The sequence below is a fragment of the Dendrobates tinctorius genome, unplaced genomic scaffold, assembly GCF_039654945.1.
Source record: "Dendrobates tinctorius isolate UK_male_01 unplaced genomic scaffold, ASM3965494v1 ptg000086l, whole genome shotgun sequence".
Classification (NCBI taxonomy): domain Eukaryota; kingdom Metazoa; phylum Chordata; class Amphibia; order Anura; family Dendrobatidae; genus Dendrobates; species Dendrobates tinctorius.
Window position 1 is genome coordinate 530,002 of NW_027361754.1, and position 16,255 is coordinate 546,256.

General features: G+C 50.2%; 1 protein-coding gene across 2 annotated transcripts in view; it reads right to left on the reverse strand.

Moving 5' to 3' along the window:
* The window catches only part of SORL1 (sortilin related receptor 1), a 134,918-nt gene that overhangs the window by 20,010 nt on the left and 98,653 nt on the right, over positions 1-16,255 (reverse strand). For both annotated transcript variants that reach the window (XR_012234008.1, XM_073584849.1), the window contains exons 24-34: positions 14,941-15,063; positions 14,342-14,461; positions 13,801-13,926; positions 13,613-13,720; positions 13,395-13,526; positions 13,020-13,151; positions 3,024-3,158; positions 2,759-2,917; positions 1,588-1,734; positions 1,284-1,412; positions 786-912 (exon numbers count right to left, since the gene is read on the reverse strand). Coding sequence is in view for 1 of the 2 variants with exons in the window: in XM_073584849.1 (XP_073440950.1) it covers positions 786-912; positions 1,284-1,412; positions 1,588-1,734; positions 2,759-2,917; positions 3,024-3,158; positions 13,020-13,151; positions 13,395-13,526; positions 13,613-13,720; positions 13,801-13,926; positions 14,342-14,461; positions 14,941-15,063 (1,438 nt within the window). In the remaining variant the exon portion in view is untranslated. The remainder of the gene's footprint in view (positions 1-785; positions 913-1,283; positions 1,413-1,587; positions 1,735-2,758; positions 2,918-3,023; positions 3,159-13,019; positions 13,152-13,394; positions 13,527-13,612; positions 13,721-13,800; positions 13,927-14,341; positions 14,462-14,940; positions 15,064-16,255) is intronic.

Genomic DNA, 16,255 nt, shown 5'->3' on the forward strand with positions numbered 1-16,255 from the left:
ACCCACAATGTCTTCCGTCGGTTTTGCTGAAACCTGGCACACAAGTACTTAAAAGTCTCCCCTGCTTTGGGTAGTGTTCACAGAGTGCTTCATCAGCCGAGGTTAATGTGGAATGGAGGCACGAGGACTTTAGTGGGATCAATGACACCTTCCGCAGCCATGTTGTTGAGTCCAGGTTGTACATTTGTCTTCGGCCACCTTTTTTGGCTCCAGTGAGGAGTCCAGTCCGCCTGTGCCATTCACACAATAAGCATGGGTACTTCGTGTATACTCCTTTCTGACCAAGAAGCAAAGAGAGAACTTTCAGATCACCACATATTGACCATCCTGGAGCCTCGTAGTTAACTTTCTTGAGAATAAGTCAAAATTTTCATCACTTTCCTTGAAGGCACAGAAAGCCCCACAGGCGCTAAGCATCCGAAAACCATTGTGCAGTAGCAGCCTTCAATCAAACGTCTCCACTTGCTCTCAATGTTACATTTTTCAATCAGCCCAGGAACATCCCTGCAATACACTCGAGCATCGTCTTGAGAATAGTATGGAAGGAATATTTAACCAATCTAACACCACCAAAATCATCCATCAAAGGTCACGCAAAGGTGCCACAATACAGTGCAAGAAAAAGTCCATGGAGTCAGTGTTTGTGAAAAAACTGTACGTGAAGGAATTTTTGACATTTTTACTGAATTCCACGATTGAAAATATATAAAAATCACCTCTTACTTCTCAAACAATTTTACCCTTATAGCAGTGTAATCCATGGGCTGGCATGGCACAGACTTTACCTGTAGAACACGTTGTAGACACAGGACGCCAGCGGCATCCTCTTGGGTCGCGCCCACGTCAGGGTGATATTGCCGGAGAAGTCTGCGGACCACTGCAGGTTCTGGACCTTGTAGACCACGTTGTCATCTAGAGTAGGTACGGGACATGTCAGGTGACGCAAATTCACAAAGTCAAATAATCCGGCACCTGTATGTGCTGGATTACTGGAAGTTTTAGGTGAGGTGAAATGTCATGACATGATGCTGCGGAAGTCACACTAACATATTTATGTGATTTTTTTTTTTCCTGGCTTTCTTCACATTTCATTGGAAATACTTTATGCATCAATTTTTTACCAGTGTCAAGAGTCCGGCTTGCTGTAAGTGAACGGAAACAATGTTGGTTGTTGTGTGCTGATGACAGCTGCAGTCTGTTTCAATGTGCAATCTCGTTCCTTCCATTGTAACAAATTACATCTATGGACAGCACAGACTAGAAAAATCAAAGGTGACACTTACCGGTGCAGTTATTCTCATCGCTGCCGTCAGAACAGTCCAGAAAGCCGTCGCAGCGGTCAGACAGCGCAAGACAGGCTTCACCGTCATCGCATAGGGAACCGTTCACACAGGAGGATGGTCTGTGAGTCGCTGCAGAGGGGGCAAATATGGATCAGTGTACCGGCAGTAGAACGTGACCACCCTGTCCGGCTCTCCAGGGATGTGCAATCCACAGCTCTCTGTTATCAGCCATCGAAGGCATAGAGAGACTATCATAACAATTACATCTATTGCTCTGTTACCAGGAACAAACAACCACACTTACGGCAGTGAAGCTCATCTGTGCCATCCTGACAGTCCGTGATGCCATCACAACGCTTCCACTTGGGCACACAGTATTTCCCCTTCTGGCATTCAAACTCATAGCTGCTGCATCGGTCGTGTGATGTGGAGCTTGGCGAGGTGGCATTGGCTGCCAGTGCCAAGACAGACCGAAAAAAAGAGCACAAAAAAAGGTCTGATTGACTCTCAGTCCCCCGTGCCCCCGCTCCAGACTCTGTGTCACCCGCGCCCCCGCTCCGGACTCTCACAGTCACCCGCGCCCCCGCTCCAGACTCTCACAGTCACCCGCGCCCCCGCTCCAGACTCTCACAGTCACCCGCGCCCCCGCTCCAGACTCTCACAGTCACCCGCGCCCCCGCTCCAGACTCTCACAGTCACCCGCGCCCCCGCTCCAGACTCTCACAGTCACCCGCGCCCCCACTCCAGACTCTCACAGTCACCCGCGCCCCCACTCCAGACTCTCACAGTCACCCGAGCCCCGCTCCAGACTCTCAGTCACCCGAGCCCCTGCTCCAGACTCTCACAGTCACCCGCGCCCCCGCTCCAGACTCTCACAGTCACCCGCGTCCCCGCTCCGGACTCTCACAGTCACCCGCTCCCCCACTCCAGACTCTCACAGTCACCCGCGCCCCCGCTCCAGACTCTCACAGTCACCCGCGCCCCCGCTCCAGACTCTCACAGTCACCCGCGTCCCCGCTCCGGACTCTCACAGTCACCCGCTCCCCCACTCCAGACTCTCACAGTCACCCGCGTCCCCGCTCCGGACTCTCACAGTCACCCGCTCCCCCACTCCAGACTCTCACAGTCACCCGCGCCCCCGCTCCAGACTCTCACAGTCACCCGCGCCCCCGCTCCAGACTCTCACAGTCACCCGCGTCCCCGCTCCGGACTCTCACAGTCACCCGCTCCCCCACTCCAGACTCTCACAGTCACCCGCGCCCCTGCTCGACTCACAGTCACCAGCGCCCCCTCTCCAGACTTCTCACAGTCACCCGGACCCCCGCTCCAGTCTCTCACAGTCACCCGTGCCCCTGCTCCAGACTCTCACAGTCACCCGCACTCCCGCTCCGGACGCTCACATTCATCCGTACTCTCATTCCAGACTCAGTCACCCGCATCCCCGCTCCAGACAAATTAGGGAGAGGGATACGTACATAATATACCAGTAGTAGGACAGCCGTCCTCGTCAGAGCCGTATATACAGTCCTTGTAACCATCACACACCCACGTGTTCATGATGCACACACCATTGTCACATCGGAAGTGATTGGCCGGGCACGTGGACGGTCGTGCGGTCGTCTGAGGAATGGTTGCTGTTTGCCGTGGCAAAAACATTTTAAAGGTAGAAAAGCTTAAAGTCTTTATATCGACGTTGCGTAAAAGGAAACCGATTTTTCTTCCATGTGACATAATACAAACCTCCGCACTCCTTCTCATCTGACCAGTCCCCGCAATCGTTCTCGCCATCACATTTCCATCGGGTGGGTATGCAGTGGCCGTTCTCACACTGGAACTGATAATATCGAGCGCAGGCAGGGGTGTCCGTGGGGTTCGCTGCAGCAGAAGAGACAGTGTGAATAACAGAGTAGTCAATATACCCAGGGTCGGACTGGGTGTGCCTAGGGCCCACCAGGGGAATTGACTCTAGGGGCCCACCCTATGGCTACCACCATAAACAGTTTTATTACGTGTTCATTTTTTGGGCTCTCCCACTAAAACATGTGCCATTTAGTAAGCTGTACAGTGTGCAAAAGAGAACGCTCTCAGCCTCCTATATATCGTACAGACTGCACTCTTGGCATCCTATATCACCTACAGACCGCACTCTCGGTCTCCTATAACAGATACTTTTTATAAGAGGCTGAGAGTGTGGTATGTACAGTATATAGGATGCCGACATTGCGGTATGTATGGCATATTGGCTTTGTATATGACATGCAGACTGTCGGCCTCCTGTTAGGCCCCCTATAAGACAGAGTGTCGGCCTCCGATTAGGCCCCCTATAAGACATACAGACTGTCGGCCTCCTATGAGACATGCAGACTGTTGGCCTCCTATTAGGCTCCCTGTAAGACATACAGACTGTCGGCCTATTAGGCCCCCTATAAAACAAACAGAGTGCCGGCCTCCTATAAGACATACAGACTGTCGGCCTCCTATTAGGCCCCCTATGAGACATAATGAGTGTCGGCCTCCTATTAGGCCCCCTATCAGTAGCGTAACTACCGGGGGAGGGGGCGGTGGCCCCACGCTCTGAGGGGGCCCACTGGAGCTACACTACTGTAACTGTATCGGCGTGCACAGCTCGCCCATACAGTTACATTCTGCATCAGAGCAGAGAGAATCGATCTCCCTACTCTTCCGCCCGTCCGCTATGGGCCCCTGGGAAGGAGGTGGGGGGCCCCGGTGCCAGCAGTGGGCCCCCCCACCTCACAGCCAGCAATGTCGTCCTGGGCTACTCTGTGCGCACAGGACCTGTGATGAGGTCACAGGAGGGGCAGAGTCAGGGGTCACATGATCAGGGGCTTCAGTGGCTGCAGGACTCTGCTGTGTCAGTTGTCATGGTGCTGGATGAGGTGAAGTTTCTGTGTGGGGTCAGGAGGGGTTTACAGGGTGGATATGAGCGGAGCCGTTTGTGTACAAGGTGTACGGAGTGGAGCTGTGTGTGCAGGTGGTGTTCGAAGCAGAGATATGCATGTATGAGGTGTATGGAGGAGCGGAGCCACGTGTGTATGGGGTGAGCGGAGCCGTTTGTGTACAAGGTGTACAGAGGGGAGCCGTGTGTGTATGGGGTGTACGGAGCGGAGCCGTGTGTGTACGGAGCGGAGCAGTGTGTGCAAGGTGTACGGAGTGGAGCCGTATGTGTACGAGGTATATGGAGCGGAGCCGCGTGCGTACGGGGTGTGCGAAGCGGATCCAGGTGTGTACAAGATGTACGGAGCGGATCCAGGTGTGCACAAGGTGTACGGAGCGGAGCCGCGTGTGTACAGTGTGTACGGAGCAGAGCTGCGTATGTACAAGGTGCACGGAGCAGACCCACGTGTGTACAAGGTGTACGGAGCAGAGCCGCGTGTGTACAAGGTGTACGGAGCAGAGCCGTGTGTGTATAGGGGGTATCAGGTGCAGTATTAGGGACACATACGGCAGCAGTGACTCAGTATTGGGGTATCAGGTGCAGTAATAAGGACACATACGGCAGCAGCGGCTCAGTATTGGGGTATCAGGTGCAGTAATAGGGACACATACGGCAGCAGTGGCTCAGCATTGGGGTATCAGGTGCAGTAATAGGGACACATATGGCAGCAGCGGCTCAGCATTTGGGTATCCGATGCAATAATAGGGACACATACGGCAGCAGTGGCTCAGTATTGGGGTATCAGGTGCAGTAATAGGGACACATACGGCAGCAGCGGCTCAGCATTGGGGTATCAGGTGCAGTAATAGGGACACATACGGCAGCAGCGGCTCAGTATTGGGGTATCAGGTGCAGTAATAGGGACACATACGGCAGCAGCTCAGTATTGGGGTATCAGGTGCAGTAATAGGGACACACACGGCAGCAGCGGCTCAGCATTGGGGTATCAGGTGCAGTAATAGGGACACATACGGCAGCAGCGGCTCAGCATTGGGGTATCAGGTGCAGTAATAAGGACATATATGGCAGCAGCGGCTCAGTATTGGGGTATCAGGTGCAGTAATAGGGACACATACGGCAGCAGCGGCTCAGTATTGGGGTATCAGGTGCAGTAATAGGGACACATACGGCAACAGCTCAGTATTGGGGTATCAGGTGCAGTAATAGGGACACACACGGCAGCAGCGGCTCAGCATTGGGGTATCAGGTGCAGTAATAGGGACACATACGGCAGCAGCGGCTCAGCATTGGGGTATCAGGTGCAGTAATAAGGACATATATGGCAGCAGCGGCTCAGTATTGGGGTATCAGGTGCAGTAATAGGGACACATACGGCAGCAGCGGCTCAGCATTGGGGTATCAGGTGCAGTAATAGGGACACATACGGCAGCAACGGCTCAGCATTGGGGTATCAGGTGCAGTAATAGGGACACATACGGCAGCAGCGGCTCAGCATTGGGGTATCAGGTGCAGTAATAGGGACACATACGGCAGCAGCGGCTCAGTATTGGGGTATCAGGTGCAGTAATAAGGACATATATGGCAGCAGCGGCTCAGTATTGGGGTATCAGCAGGATGAGGGGATTGTGCAGGTTGGAGATAGATGGTGATGGGGCTGGAATATGAGAAGTGAAGTATGTTGTTGTATTCTCTGTAGCAGAGTCGTGGCTAGAGAAGTTGCCATCTTCGTCTGGGCCAGATGGAAAAGACGTGAAAAGTGAACGATTCCATCAGAAAGATCGTCAGCGGTAAGACACCAACTATAACTCTGCAGTAATCACATATGTTTTGTAGGACTGGTATTTACCACTGACCATATGGCGGTAATATCCATGTTGGTGTTTACATAGATTATTTTCAGTAACAGCACAGTCATCTCCTACATCCACTTTTAGGGTGCGTCACCGAGTTGTAATCAAAGTTACCTAGTTAGGGGCCCTCTCAGAAGTTTCGCCCCCCCTGAACCAAAACCCTAGCTATGCCTCTGCCCCCTATAAGACATACTGAGTGTCGGCCTCCTATTAGGCCCCCATAAGACATACAGAGTGTCGGCCTCCTATTAGGTCCCCTATAAGACATACAGAGTGTCGGCCTCCTATTAGGCACCCTATAAGACATACAGACTGTCAACCTCTTAGATACTGTACAGACCGCACTCTCTGCCTATGTACGGCATACAGGAGGATGATAGTGCGGTCTGTACAGTCGGTATACAGGCCTCATATGACATATCAGGCCATATAAGAGTGTGGTTTGTGTGTACCATATATAGGAGGCACTGGCAGAGATTGTGATCTGTGATGCTGCATCATGTCATGTGTATGAGCAGGGCCGGTTTTAGGCAAAGTGGGGCCCTAGGCCAATGGTAAAATGGAGCCCCAAATACTAACATATTGCACATCACACAGAAGCATTTCGTTTGTAGTTACATGCGCTGAGTTCAGGACACTAAATGAGTGTGATCGACAATATTGAAGTCGTTCAACACTTGTTTCCCGGCCTTTTTCCACCATCTGAGAAAGAATGATGGGGACAGAACAATCACTAATGGATCAATCTGTCCCCATACAGTATCATGTTATCAGCAGCATATATCTGCAGTTTACACCTCATAGTCCTCCACATAATATAATGTCCCCCATAGTCCTCCATATAATATAATCTGCCCCATAGTCCTCCATATAGTATAATACACTCCTCAGTCCTTCATACATTAAAATACACAGTCCTCCATATAATATAATACACTCTTCCATATATTAAAATACACTGCTCAGTCCTTCATATAGTTTAATACACTCCTCATAGTGCTTCATATAGTATAATACACAACCAGTCATCCATGTAGTACAATTCACTTCCCATAGTATAATGCACCCCATAGTTCTTCATATAGTATAATGTATTCCCCATAGTCCTCGATACATTATAATGCAGCCCACATATAGTATAATGCAGCCACCCCATAGAGCATGATGCAGCCCTGCCATACAATATTATGTAACTCCCATAGAATATAATGCAGCCCCCCTCTTATAGTATAATGCAGCCACCCCTTAGAGCATAATGTAGCCACCCCACAGAATACAATGTAACCCCCCATAGAATATAATGCAACCCCCCTCATATAGTATAATGCAGCCCCTCCATAAAATATATGGCAGCCCCTTATATAGTGTAATGTAGCCCCTCCATAGAATACAATGTATCCCTCCTCATAGTATAACGCAGCCCCAATAGAATATAATGTAGCCCCCTCATAAAGTATAATAAAGCCCCCCTACAATATAATCTAGCCCCCCATTAAATATAATGCAGCCCCCCATAGAATACAATGTAGCCTCCTCATATAGTACAATGTAGCCCCTTCATAGAGTATGATACGATCACCCCCGTAGAATATAATAAAGATAATACAACCCCCACAAAGAATATACAGTCATGGCCAAATGTTTTGAGAATGACACAAATATTATATTTTCACATGATCTGCTGGCCTCTGGTTTTTATGTGTGTTTGTCAGATGTTTTTATCACATACAGAAATATAATTGCAATCATATTATGAGTAGCAAAAGGTTATATTGACAGTTAGAATGAGTTAATGCAGCAAGTCAATATTTGCAGTGTTGACCCTTCTTCTTCAGGACCTCAGCAATTCTCCCTGGCATGCTCTCAATCAACTTCTGGATCAAATCCTGACTGATAGCAGTCCATTCTTGCAAAATCAATGCTTTTATTTTGTCTGAATTTGAAGGTTTTTGTTTGTCCACCCGTCTCTTGATGATTGACCACAAGTTCTCAATGGGATTAAGATCTGGGGAGTTTCCAGGCCATGGTCCCAAAATCTCGGAGTTTCCAGGCCATGGTCCCAAAATCTCTATGTTTTGTTCCCCGAGCCATTTAGTTATCACCTTTGCTTTATGGCAAGGTGCTCCATCATGTTGAAAAAGGCATTGTTGATCGCCAAACTGCTCTTGGACGGTTGGGAGAAGTTGCTCTTGGAGGACATTCTGGTACCATTCTTTATTCATGGCTGTGTTTTTAGGCAAGACTGAGAGAGAGCCCATTCCCTTGGCTGAGACGCAACCCCACACATGAATGGTTTCAGGATGCTTGACAGTTGGCATGAGACAAGACTGGTGGTAGTGCTCACCTGGTCTTCTCCGAATAAGCCGTTTTCCAGATGTCCCAAACAATCGAAAAGGGGATTCATCAGAGAAAATGACTTTACCCCAGTCCTCAGCAGTCCACTCCCTGTACCTCTTGCAGAATATCAGTCTGTCCATGATGTTTTTCCTGGAGAGAAGTGGCTTCTTTGCTGCCCTCCTTGAGACCAGGCCTTGCTCCAAGAGTCTCCGCCTCACAGTGCGTGCAGATGCACTCACACCTGCCTGCTGCCATTCCTGAGCAAGCTCTGCATTGCTGGTAGCCCGATCCCGCAGCTGAAACACTTTTAAGAGACGGTCCTGGCTCTTGCTGGTCTTTCTTGGGCGCCCTGGAGCCTTTTTGGCAACAAGGGAACCTCTCTCCTTGAAGTTCTTGATGATGCGATAGATTGTTGACTGAGGTGCAATCTTTCTAGCTGCAATACTCTTCCCTGTTAGGCCATTTTTGTGCAGTGCAATGATGACTGCACGTGTTTCTTTAGAGATAACCATGGTTAACAGAAGAGAAACAATGATGCCAAGCACCAGCCTCCTTTTAAAGTGTCCAGTGGTGTCATTCTTACTTAATCATGACAGATTGATCTCCAGCCCTGTCCTCATCAACACCCACACATGTGTTAATGGAGCAATCACTGAAACGATGTTAGCTGGTCCTTTTAAGGCAGGGCTGCAATGATGTTGAAATGTGTTTTGGGGATAAAGTTCATTTTCTAGGCAAATATTGACTTTGCAAGTAATTGCTGTTAAGCTGATCACTCTTTATAACATTCTGGAGTATATGCAAATTGCCATTAGAAAAAATGAAGCAGTAGACTTTGTAAAAATTAATATTTGTGTCATTCTCAAAACTTTTGGCCATGACTGTAATGTAGCCCCGAATTGAATATAATACAGCCCACCTCCCCATAGAATATAATGTAGCCCCCCATATTATATAACACAGCTTCCCCCAGAGAATATAATGTATAATGTACCCCCCATGGTATATAACAGTCACATAGTATATAACACAGCCCCACATGGTATACAGCACAGCCCCCCATTTGTATACAGTACAGCCCCCCATTGGTATACAGCATGGCCCCCCCATAGGTATACAGCACAGCACCATGGTATACAGCACAGCCCAACATGGTATAAAGCACAGGCCCACATGGTATAAAGCACAGCCCCACATGGTATAAAGCACAGCCCCACATGGTATAAAGCACAGGTCCACATGGTATATCGCACAGCATCACATGGTATACAGCACAACCCCCCCATTGGTATACAGCACAGACCCCCCATTGGTATACAGCACAGCCCCACATGGTATAGAGCACAGGCCCACATGGTATAAAGCACAGTACCACATGGTATACAGCACCATGGTATACAGCACAGCCCCCACATGATATACAGCACATGCCTCCTCATTCTCCGGATCCCTCTGGCCTCTTCTTCCTCATGACCCCTCTGGCCTCCTCTTCCTCCTCCGGACCCCTCTTCCCTCCTCTTCCTCCTCCGGACCCATCTTCCCTCCTCCGGACCCCTCTGGCCTCCTCCTCTTCCTCCTCCTCCGGACCCCTCTTCCCTCCTCTTCCTCCTCCGACCCCTCTGGCCTCCTCTTCCTCCTCCGACCCCTCTGGCCTCCTCTTCCTCCTCCGACCCCTCTGGCCTCCTCTTCCTCCTCCGGACCCCTCTGGCCTCCTCTTCCTCCTCCGGACCCCTCTGGCCTCTTCTTTTTCCTCCGGACCCCTTTGGCCTTCTCCAGACCCCTCTTCCCTCCTCTTCCGGTCCCTTCTTCCCTCCTCCGGACCCCTCTGGCCTCTTCTTTCTCCTCCGGACCCCTCTGGCCTCCTCTTCCTCCTCCGGACCCCTCTGGCCTCTTCCACCTCCGGACCCCTCTGGCCTCCTCTTCCTCCTCCGGACCCCTCTGGCCTCCTCCGGACCCCTCTGGCCTCCTCTTCCTCCTCCGGACCCCTTTGGCCTTCTCCAGACCCATCTTCCCTCCTCTTCCGGTCCCTTCTTCCCTCCTCCGGACCCCTCTGGCCTCTTCTTTCTCCTCCGGACCCCTCTGGCCTCCTCTTCCTCCTCCGGACCCCTCTGGCCTCCTCTTCCGGACCCCTTTGGCCTTCTCCAGACCCCTCTTCCCTCCTCTTCCGGTCCCTTCTTCCCTCCTCCGGAACCCTCTGGCCTCTTCTTTTTCCTCCGGACCCCTCTGGCCTCCTCTTCCTCCTCCGGACCCCTCTGGCCTCCTCCGGACCCCTCTGGCCTCTTCCTTGGAGACTCTTTGTTCCCCCTCCTCTCCAGGGACACAGACCACCCGTCACCCACTCACTCTAGACTCTACTCACCGGACGGACCAGAGCAGAGTAGGAGCAGCAGGGAGAGCAGAGCTCGGCGGCGTCCTCTTGTCTCACACGCTGGCTGCTACGCTATTAGTCAGCCAGCAGCCAGCTACAGAGCCGGAAAGCAGAGTGCGGGGCGTGTCACCGCCCATCAAGAACAACGACGTCATGCGGCAAGGTCCTGGGGCTGGGTGAGTCATCAGCGTCAGTGGAGTCGGAGCCAGCAAGGGGTTCGCCCGACGCCTCGTCAGCGCCTCAGACGGGGGTACGCTGGGCCCGCGTGCGATGGTGTGTGCACGGGCGCGTCCCTTCAAATCATGGGATGCGCTTTTAAAGGGTCCACGCACTTAAAGGGGCAGCATTTTTAAAGGGCCCCCAGCGACCCTCGGGGCCCACCGGGCATTTACCACGTACCCCGCCAGGCCAGACCGAGCCTGAATATACCATGCAATAAAGGAGCACTCCACCAACACAGAATGGAAATGTACAGTGGGGAAAAAAGTATGTAGTCAGCCACCAATTGTGCAAGTTCTCCTACTTAAAAAGACGAGAGAGGCCTGTAATTGACATCATAGGTAGACCACAACTATGATAGTCAAAATGAGAAAACAAATCCAGAAAATCACCTTGTCTGATTTGGCAAGATTTATTTTGCAAATTATGGTGGTAATAAGTATTTGGTCACCTAAAAATATGCAAGATTTCTGGATCTCACAGACCTGTAACTTCTTTAAGAGGCTTCTCTGTCCTCCACTCATTATCTGTATTAATGGCACCTGTTTGAACTTATCATCAGTATAAAAGACACCTGTCCACAACCTCAAACAGTCGCACTCCAAACACCACTATGGTGAAGACCAAAGAGCTGTCAAATGACAACAGAAACAAAATTGTAGCCCTGCACCAGGCTGGGAAGACTGAATCTGCAATAGGCAAGCAGCTTGGTGTGATGAAATCAACTCTGGGAGCAATAATAAGAAAATGGAAGACATACAACACCACTGATAACCTCCCTTGATCTGGGGCTCCACGCAAGATCTCACCTCATGGGGTCAAAACGATCACAAGAACGGCGAGCAAAAATCCCAAAACCACTCGGGGGACCTAGTGAATGACCTGCATAGAGCTGGGACCACCGTAACAAAGGCTACCATCAGTAACACACTCCGCCGCCAGGGACTCAGATCCTGCAGTGCCAGACGTGTCTGCTTAAGCCAGTACGTCTGGTCCCGTCTGAAGTTTGCTAGAGAGCATTTGGATTATCCAGAAGAGTATTGGGAGAATGTCATATGGTCTGATGAAACCAAAGTAGAACTGTTTGGTAGAAACAAGGAGGAGACAGAATGCCGAGTTGCATCCAAAGAACACCATATCTACTGTGAAGCATGACGATGGCAACATCATGCTTTGGGGCTGTTTCTCTGCAAAGGGACCAGGACGACTGATCCGTGTACAGGAAAAATGAATGGGGGAACGTATCGTGAGAGTTCTAGTGCAAACCTCCTCCCATCAGCACTGACATTGAAGATGAAACGTGGATGGGTCTTTCAGCATGATAATGATCCAAAGCACACTGCCAGTGGAATGAAGGAGTGGCTTCGTAAGAAGCATATTAAGGTCCTGGAGTGGCCTAGCCAGTCTCCAGATCTCAATCCCACAGAAAACCTTTGGAGGGATTTGAAAGTCCGTGTTGCCCAGCGACAGGCCCCAAAGATCATTGCTCTAGAGGAGATATGCATGGAGGAATGGGCCAACATACCACCAACAGTGTGTGCCAACCTTGTGAAGACTTACAGAAAACGTTTGACCTCTATCATTGCCAACAAAGGATATATAATAAAATACTGAGATGAACTTTTGTTAATGACCAAATACTTATTTTCCACCATAATTTGCAAAATAAATCTTGCCAAATCAGGCAAGGTGATTTTCTGGATTTGTTTTCTCATTTTGACTCTCATAGTTGTGGTCTACCTATGATGTCAGTTACAGGCCTATCATCTTTTAAATGGGAGAACTTGCACAATTGGTGGCTGACTAAATACTTTTTTCTCCCACTGTATCAGAGGCGCAACCACCAAAGAACAAAGGAGACGGCTTCCATTGTGTCCCATGCAATATGAAATATAGGGTTCCCCAATCACCATAAGGCTTAAAGAACCTCCTGCCAAACGTGGGGGGGGGGCTGTCAGCACCCTATAAGGTGATTTCCAGGCCCTGTGAGGGGTCACTCTCGTTTTGTCTAGGTGTTATCCTGCACACGTCTGATGGGGACTGACCGCAATTCGCCTCGTCCGAGTAGTCACCGCAATCGTCCATGCCGTCGCACTTCCACACCAGGCTGATGCAAACTCCGTTTTGGCAGGAAAAACTCTGAGAATCGCAGTTCTGCTTAAATTCTGGATCACGAGCTGTTAAAAAGCAACAAAACAGAATATTACTGTATGTAAATCCTCATCCACTTCACAGCTGCAAGTTTGTTATAATTCTGTGGGCTCAGAACAGGAGCATTTTACTTGCCCTGATACACGGTAACAATCCGGACAGAAAGGTGATCAGTGCAGTTACAGAAAATTGACTAGACTGGATACATTGTAACAATCTTCCAGTTGTAAAGTAAAATATCTGCATGACTGAAGCCCTGTAATACTCACAACATCCAGCGTAGGCGGGGTCCTCATCGGAGCCGTCATGACACTGCACGATGCTGTCACATACCATGATGTGGAACAGACACTGCAGCCTGTTCTTACACACAAAGTCCATGTAGCGGGTGCACAGAGGCTCTGCGGGCACAGCCGGCACACAGGAACGGTTATTACCAGGTATAATATCAACAGCCGACCGCTGGACCACAGGGGGCCGGACTCACCGCAGTTCTGCTCGTCTTCCCCCTCAGAACAATCCTTCGCTCCATTGCAATGTTTCCCGGACGGGATGCAGGTTCCGTTTCTGCACTGGAATCCATTGCACTTTTTTTCTGCAGGTGACAGCATGGACACAATCACATCCCCATACACACAGCATCGCACATGGCATCCCCCGCATTCGGCTCCTTACCGCAGATGGAGTGGTCCTCATCGGAGCCGTCCTGGCAGTCGGAGTCGCCATCGCAGACCCATCTCTGGGGGATGCAGTGACTGTCATGACACTGGAAGCTGGATGGTTCGCAGGTGTGAGAGACGGCTGCAGAGAAGAAGGTGGCAGAGGTAGTCATGTCTTACACAAACTTCGAGAATGTTACTGCACCCACTGACCCTGGCAAGACAGCCGTCTGTGCCCTCAGCAATACCTTCGCATGCAACCCCCCCTGCAAACCCTGCATATACCGCCTGAATAACCATGAAGACCCTCTGCAGGAGGGGTTGAATCTGCAGAGACCAGCTGCAAGCTGTGTGTTAGCTCCCCCTAGTGTACAGAAGGTGAGTACTACATGATGCAGGAGATACGGAGCTCTGTGTCAGAAGAATGCAGCTCCGACAGATATAAAAGTCCATTGGAGAATGAATCAGTGCAGATGACTGGATGCAGCAATGACTAGATTCCCGTCAGGGGTGTGTACAGCAATGCAGACGGCGGCAGCTCCTGGCCCAGGACCTACCTGTACAATTGGCCTCGTCAGACCAGTCCCTGCAGTCATTGTCCCCGTCACAGACCCACGACTGCCGGATGCACATTCCCGAGCTGCAGTTAAACTCGTCCTCTTTACACTGATGCGCCTCTGCAAAGAGAGAGGTAGTAAGACAATGCAGGGAGGTTTCTAATGTATCTAAGCACAGCCGCCACTGTTTGCTGCATCCATGAACCTAAACTTCAAATATTCAGAAGCTGAGCAAAGCACAAGACCTCTCACCTGTGCTGGTCATTTGTTACAATGTATCAATGCAGGGAAAGTATTCAGTCTGGAGTGCACAGATAGACTGGATACAACTGCAACAAACCCTCAGCTCTACATATTAGCTCAGGACAGGCTTCCCATCTGGGACACAGATGAGGTCTTAAATATAATGAAAAAAGGGAAGTGAGAAAAAAAATCTAGAACTTTCATAACACACTGACTTAGCCTCAGGTATGCATGTCACATTACAAGGCCTTGAAGGGGTTAATGCTGTGAGCGCTGAGTATTGGGGACCCCTTATCCCTCGATATTAGAGGATTGGTCCCGCGGGGCCCCCTGTACTTCCCATATCTGCCGCTCACCACAATGACTCTCATCGCTGTTATCTCCGCAGTCGTCCTCCAGGTCACACTTATAGGACAGAGGGATGCAGGTCCCTGAATCCTGACAGCGGAACAGTGTATCGGGGTCACAGGCGGTAGTGGCTGAGGAGAGAGAACACCAAGGATCAGTGAGCACCAACCACGCTCCGGATCATAAGCCCCAACACCCCGCGGCCAGCCCCCTCTACATGAGCTCAGCAGACAACGCAGGGGACGGTAGGACAGGAGACTACAAGCTATTACTCCCTGTTATCAGCCATTAGTGGGGGAGGTGACTGTAGGACAGGAGACTACAATCTATTACTCCCTGGTATCAGCCATTACTGGGGGAGGTGACTGTAGGACAGGAGACTACAATCTATTACTCCCTGGTATCAGCCATTACTGGGGGAGGTGACTGTAGGACAGGAGACTACAATCTATTACTCCCTGTTATCAGCCATTACTGGGGGAGGAGACTGTAGGACAGGAAACTACAATCTATTACTCCCTGTTATCAGCCATTAGTGGGGGAGGTGACAGTAGGACAGGAGACTACAATCTATTACTCCATGTTTTCAGCCATTACTGGGGGAGGAGACTGTAGGACAGGAGACTACAATCTATTACTCCCTGGTATCAGCCATTACTGGGGGAGAAGACTGTAGGACAGGAGACTACAATCTATTACTCCATGCTATCAGCCATTACTGGGGCAGGTACTGTAATTGTAGGACAGACTACAATCTATTACTCCCTGTTATCAGCCATTACTGGGGAGGCGACTGTAGGACAGGAGACAACAATCTTTTACTCCCTGTTATCAGCCATTACTGGGGGAGGAGACTGTAGGACAGGAGACTACAATCTATTACTCCATGTTTTCAGCCATTACTGGGGGAGGTACTGTAATTGTAGGACAGACTACAATCTATTACTCCCTGTTATCAGCCATTACTGGGGAGTCGACTGTAGGACAGGAGACAACAATCTTTTACTCCCTGTTATCAGCCATTACTGGGGGAGGAGACTGTAGGACAGGAGACTACAATCTATTACTCCATGTTATCAGCCATTACTGGGGGAGGTGACAGTAGGACAGGAGACTACAATCTATTACTCCATGTTTTCAGCCATTACTGGGGGAGATGACTGTAGGACAGGAGACTACAATCTATTACTCCATGTTTTCAGCCATTACTGGGGAAGGAGACTGTAGGACTGGAGACTACAATCTATTACACCCTGGTACCAGCCATTACTGGGGGAGATGACTGTAGGACAGGAGACTACAATCTATTACTCCCTGTTATCA